The sequence below is a fragment of the Pteronotus mesoamericanus genome, unplaced genomic scaffold (genome assembly GCF_021234165.1).
Source record: "Pteronotus mesoamericanus isolate MK-2021 breed Mesoamerican mustached bat unplaced genomic scaffold, CSHL_Meso_final contig_20, whole genome shotgun sequence".
NCBI lineage: Eukaryota > Metazoa > Chordata > Mammalia > Chiroptera > Mormoopidae > Pteronotus > Pteronotus mesoamericanus.
Window position 1 is genome coordinate 43,214,217 of NW_026555085.1, and position 22,395 is coordinate 43,236,611.

The 22,395-nt window shown below is 34.6% G+C and overlaps 1 protein-coding gene across 1 annotated transcript in view; it reads right to left on the reverse strand.

Moving 5' to 3' along the window:
• ME1 (malic enzyme 1) overlaps positions 1-22,395 on the reverse strand; it is a 166,084-nt gene that overhangs the window by 117,593 nt on the left and 26,096 nt on the right. The window contains exons 2-3 of the mRNA XM_054569670.1: positions 18,124-18,257; positions 14,163-14,312 (exon numbers count right to left, since the gene is read on the reverse strand). Of these exons, the coding sequence (XP_054425645.1) occupies positions 14,163-14,312; positions 18,124-18,257 (284 nt within the window). The remainder of the gene's footprint in view (positions 1-14,162; positions 14,313-18,123; positions 18,258-22,395) is intronic.

Sequence of the window (22,395 nt, forward strand, 5' to 3'; positions counted from 1 at the left end):
CAACAAAGTGCATTTCATTAGTACAACTTTTCACATTAATTAGTGAGCTTTGTGCTCTATTTTCTTAAATGAGAAATGATGAATAACAAAGAAAAAAGAAACCACATTGCCATGTCCAAGACTTTAATGTTAGGAAGACAATAAATTAGAAGCTAAATTTGGTATAGGAATAATATTTGCAAAAGTAAATACATAACATCAGTATCTCAGTTCTTACTGGAAAAATTAGTGATCATCTTCTTATGTGGAAAAAAAAAGAGAATTCCCCAACATCAAAAAGATTTTTTTTTTCTGGGTGAAGGCTTCCTTGAGAAACTCTAGTTTAAATCTAGTTTAAACAGATAGAGAGATGATAAAATAACAATACTCGTTTTACAGATGAGGAAACTAAAGATCATGGTATTTATATTACTGACCCAAGATCATACAGTTAATAGAAAGCAATGAAGAGACTTAAACCAAGCTGCCTCAGGCCAAAACACATACTATGCCAGCAATGTTTATTCACACTCTATTGCCCATGTATCCACTCAACAAAGACTGGTAGTTTTATTAAGTTCTGGGGTAGCAGTAAAAGGTACAGAATTGCCACCATCAAGAAAATAAGTTAAGACACTCATATAGAAAAGCCAGTTACTCACGTCAGTGTGATGCACTGTGAAGACACCCAGAGGTTTGGGGGACACCCAACATGGGATGAGGCACGAGGTGTGAAGTGTAGGAAAAAGGTAGCAATGAAGACAGAGAGTAGGTAAAGGGGGGAGCTTACAAAATCCTTGCTGTTAAGGAGTTGGATTTTATCATGGGGGAATGGGGAGTCATTCAATGACTTTAGTCAGGAGAGTGACATAATTAGGCATATCTTTTTGAAAATGCACTCTTTTAAAATGAGAAGGGCTTAATTTAAGAGTGGCAATGAGATTAAATGAGCAAGAGATTCAACAGGTAGGAGGTAAAATGGACAAGGCTCATAAAGGGAAAGGAAGAGAAAATTCCTGAATATTTCTGAGGGGTCTGGTTTAGGTGACGCAGTCAATGCTGTCACGCCTCACAGTGTTAAGAAACCGGGGGGACTGAAATGGTAGGCTGGGAGCAAGAAAACAGGACCCAGAAAAACATGTTGGAGAACAGTGACATTTTAGTGGGTGGAGTGGATCTCTGCACTTGTACAGATTAAGGAGGGACTATATATTGAAGAGGGAAAATGTAGTAGGTTTAGTTCATGAAAATAAAATTTGAGGCCAATGAGGCCAATGAATTCATAGGGGACAGGAGGAGGAATGTATGAGATAAGAAGGATAAGGCTGCAGAAGTATTTACATACTGGAAACCACAAGAATGAGGTGAGCCAAGAACACAGCTGGCGTTAAACTCTGTGGATTAGAAGGTCCATCTAAGAGTGAACTGTTCAGGCAGTTATAGAACTCCACCCTCACATTAATATTTAACTTTAAAAAATGAGTGCACAGAAATGAAATGAAGAGTATTTAATACTCTTTATTGAGAAGAGCCAGCTAGCCCAGTGCAAAACATGGGCTAGCTGGCTCTTCTTTGAGTGGGGGGGAGGGGTTGTTCAGGATGGATTTGTGCAGTTAACAAAGTAAAGGATCATTAGAGTAGTGAGTTGAATTATAAATAAAGTGAATTGTACAAAGCCTGCAAGCTTGAGAAATTCTTATGTACAGAAGATCTTCTTGTCTTCTCCTGATGTTTTTAGGGTCAGTGTAAATACACGAGGTGTTTGAATCCTCATCACCTCACCTACTTACGGCCATCACTGCAGGACTAAAAGACTGTGTAATTATTCCCATGTGAATTGGTCACTGATGTTAGTGACTATGTTAACTACAGCCTTGTTTGATTTCTTTGCTCCGTATCATAAGAGGATCATATCCACTGAAAGCGATTAGGAATTATGGAAGGGGAGCCAATATCACAACGCTCTTCTTACTGGTCTTCCCATTGCCATTCTAACCCTTCATTTCCAAACTTTCTTTCCCATTGAAGCCAGAATACATCAGTCCCCCCTTTATACATGGGGAATATATTCCAAGACCCCCAGTGGATGTCTGAAACCTCAAATAGTATGAATCCTATATATTTTTCCTATATGTATATACCTGTGGTAAGGTTTAATTTATAAATTAGGCACAATGTAACCTTAGTTAACAATAATAAGATAGAACAATTACAACAATACTGTAATAAGTTATGTGAATGTGGTCTCTCCAGTAATTTTTATATTTTTCAGTCCAAACCTATACCTGAATCTGTGTAACAATTCCTTACTGGCAGTGAATGACTTGCTATCACTCATTTCAGGGGATCCCTTGCTGAAGTCTCCACATAAGCTCAAAGTGTTCTGGTTCAACATGTTGCCCTCGGTGGGAGCACATTTTCTGCTCATGTCTTCCATCCACAAATGTGATGCCTTTTCCATCTGAACTAAGCACTTACCATGCACTGCGGATTTCACTTTTGCAGTGTGAGAGATGACCGCAAAACTAGCATGAATTTCTTTTTCCTTCACAATTTCACAGATTTGTTCTTACTGTAAATTTTAGCAACCTCAACATACAAACTTTTTCTTTCCATAGTATGTCAAAAACTTTCCCCTTTTAACTCAAAGGAAGCACTTCACGGCTTCCCTATGGCATATCCAAATTGTCCAGACACGTGCACTTCGGGGCCATTATTAAGTAGAATAAGGGTTACTTGAACACAAGCACGGCAGATCGCAACAGTCAATCTGATAACCAAATCGGCTAACGTAGCTTACAGGGGGGGAGCATATACAGCACAGAGGGGCTCCGGACAGTGGGATGATTCACATCCCAGGCAGGGTGGTGGGAGACTTCATCACACTGACCAAAATGGCACTCAATTTAAAACTTGTAAGTTGTTTATTTCTAGAATTTTTCATTTAGTATTTTTGAATCCATGGCTACTCCAGGTTTCTAACTGAAACAGAGGAAAGTGAAATCCAGGATAAGGGGTGGGGGTGGAGCTACTGTAATCTTTTAGAACTTTAATTGGATGCCATCATTCCTTTGCTTCAAATACAGAAGCTTCCCAAATAGATTAAGAATAACAATGAAGTTACCCTGGCTGGTGTGGCTCAGTGTATTGAGTTCTGGCCTGTGAACCAAAGGGTTGCCCTTTTGATTCCCAGTCAGGGCACATGCCTGGGTTGCAGGCCAGGTCCCCAGCAGGGGGCATGTGAGAGGCAACCACACATTGATGTTTCTCTCCCTTTCTTTCTCCCTCCCTTCTCCTCTATCTAAAAATAAATAAATAAAATCTTTTTTATAAAAAGGAATAACAATGAAACTTTACTATCATCTACAAGACTCCTGATTGTTTCAAACCTCACCTCATGCCACCGTCTCTACTTTCAGACTGTTTGAACCTGGTATTTCCTCAGCTTCAAATGCTTTCATTTCTGGTTTTCACAAGCAAGACGCATCATCCTTTAGGTGTCAGCTTAAATACTATCTCCTTAGAGACGCATCCCTGACTATACCATAAAAAGGAAATCCTCTTGTTATTGTTTATCACTATCCTCTGTTCATTTCCTTCACAATACAAACTGGACTCATATATTTCTTTACTCACTTGAATATTACCTGTAAGTTCAACAATGGCAGGAAATATGCCTTTTATTTACCTATACTCAGGTTAGGAGAGTCCCTGGCATGCAGTGGACACTCAATAAAATTCTGTTAAAGAAAGAAAGAATAAATAATGAACACAGAGAATACACGGTGGGCATGCAGCCTCTCTGAAAAATACAGATTCAATGTAGGAAACATAAGCAATCTAAGATAAGAAGGCTCAATCTTGGTCTGGAAGGACCTGATGGTTAATTTTACACGTCCACGTGGCGAGGCACTGTATCCAGATATTTGGTTAAACATTATTCCAGATGTTTCTATGAAAATAATTTTTAGATGAGATTAATATTTAAATCAGGAGACCTGAGTAAAGCATATTACCCTCCATAATGTGGATGGGACTCATCCAATCAGTTGAAGGTCTTACTAGGAAAGCAACCTCCCTTAAAGAGGAAATTCTGCCAGCAGACTATATTTGGGGTCAAACTGCAGCATCAAATCTTCCCTAGGTCTCCAGTCTATCGCCCACCCCAACAAATCCCCCCTGAAAATTTTTGGATTTGCTAGCCTCCAGAATTGTGTGAGTCAATTCCTTAAAATAAATCTCTCCATACACACATGCACATACACACACATACCATTGGTTCTGTTTCTCTAGAGAACTCTAATACAGAGGTGTAGAAGACAGAAAACTTATGTTCAAGACCCAATTCTGGTACTTACTACCCAGGCAGTACTGAGGTTCCTTGGGATGATTGTTTGCAATTGTAAAATAAGTGGATTTAACAAAATCAACAACTACCAAATGTTTATGGTTCCATTTCCACATACCACAACTCAACTACTGTTTCCAAATAAATATGAACTGAAATGTACATAAAATAATTTTAGATAAATTCCTCTTCATTTATTCATCTACATATAAAACTAAAATATTAGAACATTAATTAAGTACAAATTAATAAATGTTATCTGGTAGTTAAAATCCAGAGTACTTTTTTTTTTTAACCCTCACCCAAGGATATTTTTTCATTGGTTTTAGTGAGTGAGTGAGTGAGAGAGAGAGAGAGGGAGGGAGGGAGGGAGGGAGAAAGAAGGGAAGAGAGAAAGACACAGAGAGAAAGAGAGAGAGAGAGAAACATTGAGGTGAATGAGGAACATTGATTGGCTGGCTTCCACACATGTCCTCACCAGAGATCAAACCTACAACCTAGGTGTGTGCCCTGACCAGGGATGGAACACGCAACCCTTTTTTGTGCACGGGACAACACTCCAATGAAATGAGCTACCCAACCAGAGCCACAGTACTTTTATCCAAGCTAGAAAACATAGGAAAGAATCCTAAGGTAACAGTGAATTCATCAGACAAATGGTATTTATTTGGCAGTTTGTCAATAAAAATTAACTTCTATTAGGGAAATAATATACCTACACATTTTTAGCTTTTAAAATAAATTTCCTCATTTCATAGCAAAATGATGTTTTATTTTACAAGGCAGCACTATTTTTATAAAATACGTAAAATATGATACCCTCCAAATTTTTATAAATATTATTCATTGAGCCACCAGACTAAGATCGGGATTTATATTGTTAAATAGGAAATTGTAATGCTTAGAAAGAAATGAAATGAATAACTTTCATGATTTATTTTACATAGGTAATTACAGCAGGTCCGCAAATAATGATTCCTTCAACATTATTTTGTTATAATGTTGATGAGATGCCGTAGGAACTTAATTCTTGTTTATATCAATTAGCTTCTGGTAAAAATTGATTTCATTGTATTTTATTTTGCTTACAATCAGGTAACCTATCAACGATGTTAAAGGACGACTTCCTGTACATAATTTGTAATTCTATAAAATAGTTTATAAATTTTACTACAGTGAATATAAAACATAATAAAATATATAGTATTGAGCTAAAATTGACAATTTTAATTATTTTAAAGAGTTAAAGTTTATCTTGTATAAAATATCCAACATATTAAAGGTATATAAAAGAATTCTTAGACAATATTAAATATACATTACTTTGTAAAAAAAAAAAAAGAACTCATGAAAACCAATCTTCAAATTTTCAGAAGCATACCTAAAAAGCATGCAGAAAAGTTTGGAAAAGAGAAAGCAAACTCTAACCTGGCTATTTCTCCTCAACTACTGATTCAGGAGCGGGGGCCTGTGGGGAAAGGTGGAAGCATTGGCTCAGAAAAAATTCGAACTAATAATTTTTCTATTAGCTAAAATGCAACTAAGTTAAGGAAAACATATAAAAATAAATGAGAGTTTAAAAGTATATACAGAAAACCAGTCTGAGAAAAACTACAAAAAATAAAAAGAAGATCAGAATAAAATTATTATTTTAAATGAGAAAATGTCAACATTAAAGTTTTTTGCTTTCAAATTGAATAAACATTCAAACCAAAATATTAGAGCCAGGACACAGCTGTGTAAAGCGACACGCATTTATGTACTTGTTTACGGGGTAGACTAGGAATTCTGATGAGATGTGTCATCCAATCACTTTAAATCTAGTTAATTTCTTATTTAATAACATTATTTTAATAATTCTTAACTCTGTGATTAAAAATTGTTACTAAAAAACTTGCTGAAATAGAAAGCAGGGTTATTTGAAATGATGTGTGAGTTAGTTGTACTCTAGGACATGTTCCAAATACCTGGAATTATTCCTCTGTAGGCTGCTTTTTCAAAACGTCACAGGATTTTCTAGTTAAAAGTGAATGACCTTAGAATTCAACTATTTTACAATCACACCCAATGCAAGAATCACATTTAGAATCCATATGACCAATGATTATGCAAACCACATGAGTATTTCCAATGAAAGAGAATAAGGAAGTCTATCCCAATGACATACAGTTAAATTATCAGAAATCTTTCTTTATACTGAAGTTAAATCTAGCTGTGTAATAACCTCATCCACTGATTTTTATATTCTGAGGCAAGTGTACTCTAAAATTATCTTTCGAATAACTGAAGACTTAGCTATATTCCTTTAAAGTTTTTTGTTTTAGGCTAAGCATTTCTTTTTCCTCCAACTCTTTCTCAGATAGTAGGTTTTCAATAACTGTCACTGCTTTGGTTACTCTTCTCTGAATGTATCTGTTTGCGAATGACCCTTCAAAAACTATGGCATCCAAAACTAAACACAGATGTGATCTGGGGGTGTGATGCAAATAACCACTGCCTTCCTTTAAAAAAAAATCTTAATTTTTAGTAATGAAGATCTAGATTTAAAATCCGCCTTAAAAATATACAAAGCACACAAATTAATACAATGTCCTAAATAATACCTGAGATAAAACTTGGCAATTTTTCTTAATTCTCCATATGCTATGTGTAAACTAAACTTAAATCAAAACACTTGGGTGTACCACACAGATTTCAGCAAAGTTATTTTTGGACCCTCAACCTGAATTTCCATTTAAGTTTTCCACACTTAAAGTCTCTAGATGTGTATGGAGACTTGATGAACTGTTACTTTACACTTTAGGGTCTTTTACAGTAAAAGATAAGTTTTGCTGCCTTGCTAAAGAAATTTATATGTCTATGCATACATTTAGACAATTCTTAGATCTTGAAGTGAAGAATTAATGTTTGACTCAGTCCTACATTTTTTCCATTCTCCAAATTTTTCCTAATTAAAGCAATACGTAGGAAACAAGATAGTTTGGTATTTTAAACTACTTCTGGGAACACACTGAATTTCCAGTACTTAGGACTGAGTATCATATTTTTATCTACTTCATTCTTATTTTTAAAAAAGTCACATATACATTTTCATAAATATCACATTTAGTCTGATCAGAAATATAATTAATTTGAATTAACCAGTAGATCAAGAAATCACCTAAATCTCCACAATAAATGAAAATCAACTTTTTCAAGTAAGTATCTCTAAAAAAAAAAATCAATCAAGGTAACAGTTAAAGAGACTTGAACTAGTCTAGACATTCCATCTAACTTGTTTCATATCTGTGAGAAAAAATTAACCATGTGCTTTTCTCATACTTGAAAATAGGGCAGGTAAAAATATTATGCCAATTTCAGTGGAAATTAAATAAATGAATAAAAGTACATTTTTGAATAAGTATAATCAAAATCAAAAGCTTATTGCTGTAGGTAAATGGTGAAGTTTATTATATTGAACATTAAAATGACTGCTTTGCTGAAAGCATTTAAAAATTAGTTGTTCTCTTAAATATCAACTGCTTGAACTTCTAAATATGTAGAAAATTACAATACAGCAAAAATAAAAATTAAACACTCACCAGAGATATAAGCTAAAAATACCTCCTGGTTCTCAAACGTCTCCTAAATATTTCTAAAGATTTTAAAGTGGCAGAACTGAAGAAAGCCAAATTCAATCGCGAATAGCCCTGGTTCAGCAGAAAGGGGGCTGGGGGAGTAGCAAAAGGTGAAGGGGGTCAAACACAATACATGGTGGAGAGAAGATTTGGCTTCGGGTGGTGGGCACACAATGTAATATACAGATGATGGATCACAGACCTGTACACTTGAAACCTATATAACTTTATTAAACAAAGTCACCCCAATAAATTTAATTTTAACAGAACAGTTCTGGTTCACCTGGGCAGCTCTACTAGCTAGGACTACCTAGAAATTTAGAACCTCCTCCCCTCTAGCCAGAAGCTCCAAAGGCTCTGAGAGCTAAGAAGACTTAGGACAGCAAGAGATGTCTGTCAACATACGGGCACTGGGCCCTTGGCAGTCTACATCACAATGGTCCAGTAACAATACAACAGCATTAAGTTACTCAAAGTGCCATAGCCTTACTTCAAGGGTTAACTTGTTTCATTTGCCATTGACAACTATGAAATCTGGCAGTGAAACCATGTTGCTTTTCCATAAACAACTTAAAGTACATTTATAAATAATTACTGAGTTACCGAAATACTCAGGCTTAATGAAGGTAAAATGGCCCTTACATACCTATATAGAGCATCATAAAAACATCTTTAAGAAAACCAGGTAGATTTAAAGAGAGAATATGTATAAAACAAGAACAATAAGAAAGTTTCCATTCTACTAAATGTTCATTTGATAGTTATTATAACTATAGTCTGCACAATATAAGGAGAACATTCTTGGGTTAAAGAAGTATTAACTTTGGATAGATTTCTTTTACATTTATTCCTTTTAAGCTTCCTTTCTTAATGTTATTTCACAAACCAAACATTAAGTAAAACATACCCTCACCCTATAAGGCTACAAAATTTGCTGAATTCTTGGCTCTCTGAGAACCTATACGTTTCTCTATCAGTAAACAATCTCCACTTCTAATCATGATCTAATCATGGTCACGGTTATGGCCATTTCTATATTACTAGGTATATATTCTCATAGGAAACTGCACATGGGGTAATAAAGAAAACTTATTCCTCACAACTTAAATAACCAATACTCTACTGCAAGTCCTTTTTGGAATTCCAAAGGAAACACGTATACAAAAACAAACAATAGAAAAACTGTTTTAGTATTTTTGTCTTGGTTCATCTTAATGTTTACTTTTATGCATTTCCCTAAGAATTTCCTAGGAAAGAATAAAACTAAAAAATAAAACATCTTAATGAATGCTTCTCTTTGACAATTAGTCTTTTTGTTAACCTTCATTACTGTCAAAAATCAAAACAGGCACAATTTGTGTGGCATATATGTGACTTAAAATAATCAAAAGCTTTAAATACATTATCTACTAAGTTCCAGGTCCATACATTTAAATGCCTGCTAGACACGCCCTATTTGGAACTCCCAAAGATATTTAAAACACAACATGTCCCAGAAAGAACTTTCTACCTCCCTTACAAATATATCCCATTATTCTGAAACTTAACGAATGAATGGTAACTTCATCCATTTAGTCATCAAGGAACCTGGGAGTTTTAATAGCAGTTGCAATTAACAAGTACTTGGAACAGTTACTATAGGCCAACAATTATGCTAGGAATATTACCTGTAATGAACCTAATCCCCATCCTCCAAAAACTTACAAAGTAAGCATTACTCTGTAAAATCTTACACTAAACAATCCTGTTTTAGTTAATTCAAGTTTTCTCCAATTAATTTGGGCACTAAACACTTTTTTTACCATTACCTTTGGCAAACCAACCAACAGTATTAGTTGAATCAGAATTTATAAATTTTTTTTTAAAAATTGTAATCAACAATCTGTTGTATTAGCTCATCCTTTTTTCCAAAATCATATTAGCAAACTACTGTACAAAAATGATAGTTGAAAGGAGGATAACATGTGTTTTAAGTTGTATTGTCTATATTTAATGAAAATTCTATTTTCTCACACTGATTCCTTGGAGTGAGTCCAATTGCTTTCAGGTCTATTATTTTTGAGAATTTACCTGTTAAAGCAATATGTTTAAACAACAGGAGAAATAAAGAACATTATCAATACTTCATGGTTTTCTTGTGGGCAAATAAATACAATAATATTGTTACTATTTCTATGAGGTAACAAACAACATATATTAATTCAGCAGAAACCAAGCAGTAAGCCTAAATAAGATAAAAATACAGATATAAATTATAAAATACAATCCCTTCATTCTAAATGCTTATAAACTATTTGGGACGTAATGAATAGTAAAGTGCCAACAAAAAAGACAAGAGCATTTTGATAAAACATAAGAAATATCAAAAATACAAAAGAAACATGATTAATTGCCAAAGGCATAATAAAATTATGTGTAGCTGATAAAAATTGCTAAGAGAAGAAGATGATTCCTGGAAAATGCAATGTGAAATATAGCAGGTAGAAATATTTCCCTCCCCCAAAATTATCTAAATCTGCTTTGCTGTCCTTTACGTATACCTGAATCATTAATTTGAACAAAACATTTCTTTTTAAAAAAAGATTCATAAAATACAAGTAATTTAATTAACACAGTAAGCCTAGCATTCTGCAAAAATACAAAAAGAATTGTCTCTAGCTTCCAAAAATTACATCTCTATCAACAAATTAACCACAGTCAGACATAAGTATAATCCACTACCAAATATTGGATCTGCAAAAATCAAAATGTTATATGCACATGGGAAGGAGATAATCCAAGCAAGCTCAACACATTCTTAAAAATGATTATCCATGACAGCTTGAAAAAAACCACACATATTACCTATGCCAAAAATAAAAGAAATTCAATACAAAACCAATAAATGGATATTCCAGCATCATTTCTTAGGAAAAAATATTGGAAGTAGAGGTATTTACATAAGAATTTATTTTTGGATATCTAGCCAGATTTTAATGCCATATTCAAACTGAAAAATAAGTACCTAGTCAGAGGAAAGTATCATATCATTAAGCTACATTAAGAAGAATGCTATCCAAAGACATACCTGTGTTCAACTTTATTACACTTAGTAATTGTAATATTAACGATTAACTTTCACCTACTTTCCTAATTGTTACCATCAAATCTACAAAGTAAATATAATAAAAGTTATAATCCTCCTGATCATTTTCTGAAGATCTTCGAATACTTGCTGTTGCAGCAGAAAAGGTTAAATAGACATTTGTTAATCTTGGCTTTAAAAAAAACTGTACATATGCTAATTGATGCCTGAAAGATCCATCATTATTCAAGCATAATCACCATTTCCTTTCCAATTAAATACAATGTCTAAATTTATGCCACATGATATTTTCAAACAAGTTCCCTTTTCATAACTAGGAGAGAAACTATGAGAACTATTCTACTGAACAACTTTAAAATCATCAAAAGTTTAACAATATAAACACACTTAAAAATCAACATGACAGAAAGCTGTCATAAAGAGATCATATACAAATGGTTTTAGAAACTACTTTTTTGTGAGCAAAGCATTCCTTTACTTACATTTCAAATATTGTGGAAAACTGAAAGTATAATACAACAAATACCTCCACCTAGATTCAACATTTGTGAGCATTTTGCTACAAATGCTCTCCTACCTCCTGCCACACCTCCTCCTCTCCCTCTCCTATTATTCTATCTACCTATCTACCTATTTATCTGTCTGTCTATCCATCCATCCATCCATCCATCCATCCATCCACCCATCCAATTTATTTCTGATAAAGCCTCCAGTAATCAAATGCATTAATACTTCTAAAGAAAAACAAATTATACTATGTTAGATAAAGACTATAAATTCACTTCAAGTTTTGCCACCACATGGATTCAGATATATCAGGATGTATCCCAAAGGAGATTTCTTTTAATATTTTGGTTTTCAAAGTTCTGGATTTTAAAAATGTGGATAAAGGATGTCAAAAAGTAGTATCATCTCTATGTAACAGAGAAGGAAACTGAAGCACGGAAAGATTAAGTAATTTATTTGCAACTAAAACAAGTGCAAAACCAGTAAGTGAAAATAAGCATACTCCAGAGTAGTTAAAAGTATTGCTCTAGGAAACCTCAGTCCAAGAAAAAAATCCTTGTGCCTTTCTTTCTCTTTACCCAGAATCTGAAGTCTTACCCCTAATCCCATAGCTACCCCTCTAATCTGAGTCACCGTGATCTCTCATTGGGTTTACTGCAATAGCCTGCTAACCAGGCGACCTCATTCTTCTACCCACTTAACAGTCAAAAGCCAATGTCCTTTAAAATAGCATTCAAGGGACCACAGGTTCTGTACCCTCTCATTTACATTACATCTGTTATCACATCTACTCCTCTCCCCTCCTTCACTCCAGCCTCAACGGTCTCCAGGCTGCACCTGCTCTCCAGGCTTGTTCCCACCTATGGCCCTGGCACTGACTATCTCCCCTGTAGCTACATGATGCGCCTTCTCACTCCTCCAATGTCATGTTCCAATGAGGCCTACACGATCACTCCATTTAAAATTGGAGGAGGAGGGATAAATGGTGATGGAAAAAAGTAAATAAATAAGTAGATATTTTTAAAAATTGCAACTGCGCCCCCCTAAAACAACTGACACTCCAGATCTCGCTTTCCCTGCTCTACTCTTTCTTTCTCCCTAATACTTACTATCTGCAAACATTCTGGACACTTTACTTATTTCTTATTTTCCTGTCTTTCTTTTCTACTTAGATTTACACATACACCAATGTATCCCAAGTGGTTAGAAAATCATGTAGTATATAAGTGTCCAAAAATAATTTTTGCTATTGAGATTTCTATGTCAACTTCGACCAAATAGTACAAGCTAAGCTTTTCTACATTTCTTATAGTTTGGAACATTTCTCAGCATCTCAGAGAAAAGTGAGCATTTCAATAAATATACTTAAATTACATTTTTAAAAAGCCAAGTTGTATACAATTATGCTTTCATTGAGATTCTTTATGTAGAATTATATTTTATAGACATGGACAGATGTTATGATGTCACTTGGAAATGACAAAAAGGTAATAGTTTATATAGTATGATCCTTTCTATAAGGAAAACAGTATGTATTTGTGTGGATCCAGGTTTCAGGTATGATGACATTAGGTATTTTTAAAATTTTTCCACCTGTATATTTGTATTTTCTCATTAGTGAATATGTATTATTTATATCATTAAAAAGAAATATATAACCAAAAAGAATTATTCCTCACAATACATTTACCAGCTAAATTCTAGCTCTTGTCCTTCTATGAAAAGATGTTTATTTACCATTATATAATACAATAGATATGTACTACTAATGTAATTTAATAGAACATCTACAAACATTGATCTAATTCTTCTCTTTATACAAGGTGTGATGTAACTAATTCTTTCATTTATACAAAGTCAATGTGGCATAATTATGCTAAATACCACTATATCCATAATCTATGTAAAATCCCCATGTTCCATTTAACTTTCAAATTATTAACTCTGAAATAATCCTTTTAATAACAATATTTTCAAGAGGCTTTTATATTTGTAGTATAAACTTATAATAGTTTTTTATCTTTAAATTCAGAACTATACATAGCACAAATATATTCAACTTGAGCTTATGCTGTTGCTGATATTAAAAGTATTAATATTTATTTACTTCAAGTGGTCCTTGCTTCAAAAGTATTTATATTGAATAAAGTAAAGCTATAGTTTTACAAAAACTCTATTCATCTTTAAAGGTGACTACTGTTTCACTTAAGGGAAACTGACAAAAGAACTATTTTAATCCCAACTCTTAATCTAGAAAGTAATATTCTCCTATTTTCAAAAAAATCTGGAATCTTGGCTTCAGCTAGTAAAATGTATATATAATAATGGTAATTAACATCTCAAAGACAAGGTAATTATGAGCAATTATTTCCTTACCAAATAAAAAAGTTCATTTATTGTATGTAAAGGGTAATCTAAATTGGTTTAGAAATACTTTCTCCTTTTCTTAAATCTAGAAATGAAATACTATATTATAATCTGATATGTGTATATTTAATGTTCTTTTAAATGAAGTTTGATTTAGATTAAAATTTTCTAAACTTCAATTCCATTCAATATTTTACTGCACAAAACTTTACAAAAAAAATAAAGACACAGGTTGTATTTAAGATAAAAGTTTACATACCTTGGCTTCCGGAAAACTAAACTATATTGCTGGCACGCCAGACCCACAGTAGGGGTATAAACAACAGGCATGAATTTCTCAATGTCAGATGTTAGCACTTTATAAAAGAGCTTTTCATTTCTATCTTGAAGATCCATTAAGAGAAGATACCTGTGGAAATTGGACAAAATAAGGTCTATATTCCAACAATGTCATGAAATAGCTTATCAGAAATCTAATTAAACATTTTTCCACAAAGTATGAAGTATTTTTTAGGTCATATAGAAAATATCTGATCAAAAAAGACTTCAGAAATATTCTTAAATACCTCAAAAAGTGAAGACCCATAAATCTGAACTAGTGTCATTCAAATGTTAAAATCATTGCTAAAATAGCAGTTTTACTTAATATTTGAAATGACTTTATCCCTATTTTTAAATGAAAGAGAGATGAAAATACCACTAGACATATAGCATTAACTTTTTACTTTAACTTTCAGTGTTGAATAACCAAGGGAAATAACAAATGAAAAATGAGTAAGGAATGCAGCACCAGCCCTAAAAATTACTAAGGTAGGTGAGTTCAAGGGATTTTTCTTATTATTTGTATCAAATGGCCTTTTTCTTTCTAAAGGCATTTTTGACCCAGGCTTATCTTTCTAAACACTAACCTTATCATGTAACTTTCAATGGTTTAAAGAATAAAATTCAAACTGCTTGGTCCAACTTAAAAGAATATTTCAAAATTGTACTTAATAATCTTACTAGTCTTTTTGGATTGATTTGCATGCCCTGAAATAGCTGAAAACGCATAGCAGTTGATGTCAGAGAAACAGGATTCTAATGCTGGGCAAATAGGTAGATTACACCAACTGAAAAAATTAATATTTGGGAAGAAGATTATGCTAAAACTGATCTAGCAATGTGTAAGTCAATCATCACTGCTAAACTAAGGATCAATTCTCAGACCTCATCTTCTTTTACTTATCAGAACATCTGATGCAAGTGGCATTCCATAGAGGTCAATAAATGCCCTTCATTTGACTAACAGCCGTCATATTTTCTTGGCTTTCCCCCTATCCCACTGGTTTCCTGTTTCTCTGCAATTTCTTTTCTGTTTATTCTTGCTGTTTTCCTCTCTGAAAGCTCTCTAACATTCATCTCTAATATAGTAGGAAATTACGCTGGCTTTGCCTTCAACATATCTCCAAAATCTCAACACCTTCATTGCTACTACCCTGAATCTAAACCACCACTATCTCTTATTTGGATTATTGTAATAATCTCCTAAAATATTCTTCCAGACTACATTCTATCCTCAACATTGCAGACAGTCATCTTGAAATACAGCTCAGATCATGTTATCTGTTCAAAACCTTGAATGGCTTCCCTTTTCACTCAAAATAACAGCAGAAGTCCTTTAGTGGCCTTTGAATACATCATCTGCCCTCTGTTACCTAACTTCCTCTCCCAACCTACCATTTCTCCTCTCATTCATCCAATTCCAGGCACAGCTTCCCCTGCTGATCCTTGAACATACCAGGTAAAGAACACCAGTGCTCCTCAGATTTCTTCATGGCTAACTGCCTCACTACCTTTGGTTACTTGTTCCTAAGTCACCTTCTCATGAACTCCATCCTGATCACCCAATTTAACAATGCAAACTGACCATACCAATCCCTCTTACCCAATTCTACCTTTTCTTTTTTTTCTTTTATTAGCACTTGTCATTTTCTAGCATATTAAATAATTTTGTTTTTAAGTAATTTTAAAAAATAGTTTAGCTAAATTCAGTGAGGGCAGAGAGCATTGTCTATAATCCCAATACGTAAAAAGGCACCTGACAATGAGTTGATGCTCAACGTCTTTTGTCTGTTTGAAGAATGACCCATGGTAAAATATGCAAGTCATCTGCTCTTACGAGGTAGCTGATAAAATAGCCCAGGAAAAGAATATAAAGTAAAAACGTAAGAAGCTAAAGGAAGAACTTAATGAACGAGTGAAAGGGACTGTGAAGAAGTTTAAGAAGCAGCAAAAATCCACAGCTGGGCAAACTGAGTCCGCCTCTCCCCAGCTGCCCCCTCCATCACCCACGGGTTCATGAGAAAAGTGGCAATGGCAGGAATGGAAGTTATCACGGGCTCAGCAATATGGACTTCCAGTCACCAAAGCTGACCTGGCTTTAGAAACTGCTGAGTGCCAATCTGCCAGAGACCAGCACTGCATGCCTGATATGGGCCATTCTGCCAGGTGATCAGCAAGCTACCTGGTGGCAGGATGGTTACATGGGACTACTTCCATTGTGGATGGAGCAGCATTATTCGTATTGAAATGGACACTTATTCTGTATACAGATTTGCCTTCCCTGCACACAATGCTTCAACCAAAACTACCATCCATGGACTTACAGAATGCCTTATCCACCATTATGGTATTCCACAAGGCATTGCTTCTGATCAAGGGACTCACTTCAGAGCAAATGAAGTGTGGCAACGGGCCCATATTCATGAAATTCACTGGTCTTACCATGTTTCCCACCATCCAAAAGCAGCTGACATGAGAGAATGGTGGAATGGCCCTCTGAAGACTCAGTTACAGCACCAGCTAGGTGGTAATACCTTGCAAAGCGGGGGCAAGGTTCTCTAGAAGGCCACGTATGACCTGAATCAGTGTCCAGTATAATACTATGTCTCCCATAGCCAGTATTCACAGGTCCAGACGCCCAAGGTTGGAAATGGAAGTCACACCACTTACCATTATCCTCAGTGGCCCACTAGCAAAATTTCTGCTTCCTGTCCCCATGAACTTATGCTCTACTGGCCAATAAATCTTAGTTCCAAAGGCAGGAAAGCTCCTACCAGAAAACAATGATTCTATTGAACTGGAAGTTACAGCTGCCACTTTGGACATCACATGCCTCTGAATCAACACGTAAAGAAGGAAGTTACAGAGCTGGCTAGGGTAATTGATCCTGCCTACCAAGTAGAATTTGGACTGCTACTCCACTGTCATTCTTACCCTCTTTAGCAAAAAGGAATTCTTAAAGCTGTATGCTTTAGACTGAAACTGCAGGTCTTTTCTTGTTCTCCACCCTGCCAGTCTACCTACAGATTTAGGACTTACCCAGCCTCCACAATCATGTGAACCAATTTCTTGAAATATATGTGTATCTCCATACAACAGGGTATAGTGTATGTGTATGTGTGTGTGCATTTGTAGACAGATGCACAGATCCTGTTGCTTCTTTTTCTCTGAAGACCCCTGAAGATCTCTGACTAATACAAATATTTACCAGGTATAGAGTTAGTTCTCTCTTCTAAACTTTGCACAATAGTTTGAAATAACTATTATTCTCTTCAACTCACAAATGAAAAACCTGAGGTTTAGAGAGTTCAGTACCTCAATAAAAAAAGGGCAGAGTCAAAAGCAGAGACCAAGGCATATAGAGTGGTCATAAAAGTGGTTGTGTGGTTTGCTCAAGCCCCACTGCTGGTAAAATTTCAATCTAGGGCTATCTCCTTACACAGGAAGGGAACAATGTTACCTTTATCTTGTGCAAACATGGAAACTGAATTCTAAACAGTAAGTGGCCTAAATTCGCAATAGGGTTAGAACCATGATTAGAAGTTGAAAAAGTGCACTCTCAACTAAAATTAGTGTTTATAGTCTGACTAAAAGCCACTTTAACCTGTTTTTCTCTGCCTAGGATAGCATTTCCTCATAGTTTATCATAGTAACAATTTTATCACAAGAGAAAAGTAGTCTCTCTGAGGATATTAGTTTAGAAAAGAACATTTTACTTTATTCAAATGTTCCTACAAAGGGTAAATTTTTTTTAAAAACATCATTATATTTACAGGCAAATTATCCTCAAAGTTGACACTCTTTCCAAATCAATAACTATTTTCACTTTTTCATCTAATAAAAATAAACTAAATAATTGCCTAAGTGAGATATTAAAATCACCTTCAGGAATGTGTTACCTGTCAAAGTCAGAGTTCAGACGCTCAAAATTTTTAAGTACTCTAAGGACCTGGATATCTTGACTGATGAAGCAAGGTGGCAACAATCCATGAATATTCAACTGTTGTCTCTCTTCCAGGGTAAAAGCTAAGTCCTATGGAGAAAAGAAAAACAATAATTTGAGGGGGGAAAAAAGATCAAAAGCATATACTTACACAAATAACATCCAACAAGTATATGGAATTTAGAATCAGAAAATCTGGCGGTACTCTAAACACAGCCATTTGACTGAGTAGATTATATAATCTCTCAGTACCTGAGTTTCTTCAACTTTAAATATTAGAATACTATAATACTTTCAGATCTGTGCCACATGCATATTAAGATAAAACTAGGTAATGGATTGGAGAAAATGATTTGAAGACACGAAAATGAAAGACCAAAATATTATTAATGTCATTAAATATAAAAACAATTAGTTCTTATAAGAGATTTTAAAATTATGAACATGAGTAGGACACTTATGCCCTGCTGTGCTTCTCTGTATAAAATAAGTCGGTTAATGCCTTACATAAGATTGAAATACCTGTTCCAACACTCCTCTCCCAAGTTATCTCCTACTATTCTTACACACTCCTAACCACATAAAGCTCACCATTGTCTGAACACACCTGAAACCTTTTTATTCCTCCATGACACCATGATCAAGACTGTCTTTCTTCCCTGCTTCTCTGCCCTTCAAACCACACCTCAAATGCTCTCTCTTCTCTAAAGGCTTCCCAGACTCATCCAGTATGTCCACTAACCCTATTATTATTCCTATGCTATGTTGCCTATTTACTTGAACACTGATTATATAAAACAATAGTTTCTTTTTTGTTGAGGCTTGAAAACAGGCACACAAAATGGAACTGATGGGTTGATGCAAAGACCCAGAGTGCCAGAGTGGACCTAAGAGATTTGCTGGGATATAATGCAAGGAGTAGTAATAGCAGGGGAAACGCTAGTAGTCATTAATACAGAAGACTGGAATGAGCAATTCCACCTAAAGAGAGGTTCCCCCTGGAGACAGCTCCCTCTGGGGATTCTGAAGCCCAAGACACTTCTCTGATTAGACTGTGACTGCTATGTCTATGGGTCTGGCAAAAGTGCACCAACATGCTGATGGTCAGGTTCGCTCACTGTGACTGTTGCTGATGTTTCTTAGACAACCTGAATGAGTAGGAATGCGTTCCCCTAACTTTGCATTGGATAATTCTACAATCATCCTCCTCTGCCCTGAAAGTTTCTTGCAATAACAAAATAGTGACCTTGAGTCTTTGGGAAGTGCATTACTCTGGGAAAAAGGATAATCTGGTTCATCCTGAGGCTGACAGAACCTGATTGGTGAGAAATAAACATGTCCAACCTGCAGAAGTAGGTGAAGGAAGTCAATGAATGAACAATTCTCTATTCCTTCTATTTTTTTTTTAATATGGGTAGGCCCCTTAATTCATGTCACTGATGGAAGGCCTTATATTTAGACTCCTGGGGGCAGACTGAAGAAAGTCAAATAGAATTGCCCACTGAATGACCCCTGACCCCTGGTGGAACTCTCAAAGTTGCCTGCAAGGGCTAGCTAGGACCAATGGCTCCTTTTGACTTCTCAGAAGGTCTCCAATTGCAATCAGCACAGCTGGTGTCTAGTTACAAGATGTTTTTCTCCACTAGCAACCGCACTTAGGATGGCAAAGCCCCCATTGTTATAGGCTCAATTGGCGGTCCTTTGCAGCTCCAGTATGAGTGGAATGCAGCAAGATGTTCCCTTTCCTAGAGGACAATCCCGTGTGTCCGGCTGCGCTGACGATTCACCCTCTGTTGGGTGCCTAGAGAAGAGCAAACCAGCTCAGCCCTCGGGTTTGGAGTTCCAATACTCGGTGTGGAGCGGGGGACTCACTGTGGTGTTGCTGGAAACTTTTCTGTGCCATCTTCTTTTTTATTTGTGGTTTGTGTCCCCATACCAGATGCAAAATGCCATGAGGTCAGAAAATCAGAACAGTACCTGACATCATTAGATTTCAATAATTTACTACATAAACAATAAAGTTTTAACTATTTAAAGACTTACATTAAAATTTTAAAAACAAATTGCTGCCCAAAAAAACTGGTTAACATATTAATTCTGGTAAAATTACATTTAAAATGTAAAGCAACCAGAAAGGGGTATCTGTATGAAGAAGTAACTATAAAATGGAAGGCATACTTCACTTATTAAAGATATCACTGGAGAAGACTGATTATTCAGAGTAAAATGTCATGAAAAAATTCCTTAAAGTGAAACAGAATTATGTACCATAATATATTTGAAAAAAAAGAAAACTCAATAAATTTTTCTCAAACTTGAAATGAAAACTTTGTAAATTAAAAATGAGAGAAAAGCTAGGCTAACGTTGAAGTTTCAAAATTACATGAATATATGTGAAAAAGCAGTAAACTTCTGAATGCTATATCTTAAAAATCTGCAAAAATTTTTTTTTGCAAAAAAGCCTGCAAAACTAATAATCAAAATATCAATATTCTGAAAATAAGGATTGTAATCAGAAATACTAACATATGTTCCTTCATTCACTTAATAATGGTACTTAACTATCATTTATTGGTGTAGTTGACCAGTCTTTTCTATATAAATTTTCCAATGTCTGGTATGAAACTAATTCCTAAATCTAACAGGTCTCCCATATCTTATGCCATGTTAATGACCATGCTATCGATATCTTTTAATGTTCAATAACAATAATCTCCCACACACTGTTAGTCAAATTTTCCAAGACATAGTAAAGTGCCAATTCAACTTAAAAAAATAAAAACAAAAAAAACTAGGGCTTAGAAATCTGAAGAAGAGGAATGAACTAGGCCAAGTTAAATTCCTACGATTGGGGTTAATATTCTATCTTTACCCTTTATGAATTTTTTAAAAATTAATGAATAAGTAAAATCAAATCTTAAAATCCCTGAAAATTTAAAAATATAGAATGATTTCACTTAAATGACAGTTTTAAGAATGATACACTGATGTGATTCTTACAACTCAGTAGCTTCCCAAAATGTATCCATAGAAACAAGTGGAATTTTGAACCATTTAACAATCCTGGCTCTATATTTCATTACTTAATACTAATGGAAACATATTCATAGATATATTTTATAGAAATTTATAAATAAATCAGTTTTGTCTAAAACTTCACAGTAAAATGCTAGCTTTGCACATTCTTTTTATTAAAAGCTGATGTACAAGTGTTCATACAAGTGTTCAAAGGATTTTTGCTCTAGAGTTATAGCGTCGGGCCTATCCAACAAAGGACAGCATATCCAAAGCATACATGCAGGTTCTAACTTTTCTTTGATTTCTACTGTCTTTCATGTAGTTGAAAAGCTTAGATATCTATACACATATTGGGTTTCCAAACCATCTATAATTCTCATTCCCTAAAAGCATTCTCATAGACTCTAGGTTCAACCCTGGGTTCTTGGGGGTTTTTTTCCTTTTCTGTCTTCCTTTTACTTTCTCTACTCCTTAAAAAAAATTTTGGACTAGATCCCTAGAAAGCAGAATGGTATGTTGTTTCACTGCTGAGAGAAGAAACAGGACAACTATTCTTCTGGACTTTACTAATTAATCTATGTATATCTTCTTGAGAAAACTGAGACTATCAAGAAGAAATGAAAACAAAATTCCTGGCATAACAAAAGACATATTAGAAACTATGTTTGCACGGAGCAAACATAACTAAGAAAGTAGTTTTATCCTAAGTAATTCACAGAAACGATTACCATTAGAAACAGAATATATTCAGTATTCTACACTAACCATCTTTAATGTTTTCAATGAACTTTAGTAGTTTGCTTTCTTTTTTCCCTGAATAATGATTAAAAATAATCAGGCTGAATGAATGGAAAAAAGGAAAATATTATCTAAGACAAAAAATCTTTAAGATGAGAAATCTATGCATGTATAATAATTCATTATAATAACCAGATTTATTAATTTTAATGTTTGAAGCCATAGTCATAGTTGTGCAGAGATATTTGTGTGTTTTGTTCAACTGGTGAAACCCTAGTATCTAAAATAATACCTGTGACTTTGTAGGCAATCAACAAAAATGTGTTTCATTAACTAATTAATAAGGATTTGCTATAACTATACTATTGCTATTACATGTTTTGGAGAAAACAAAGCAGAAATGAATAAAAAAGTAGAGAAGCAAGAGGTAAGCAATTAATTGCAAAATCCTGAAACAACTAGGTGTATATCC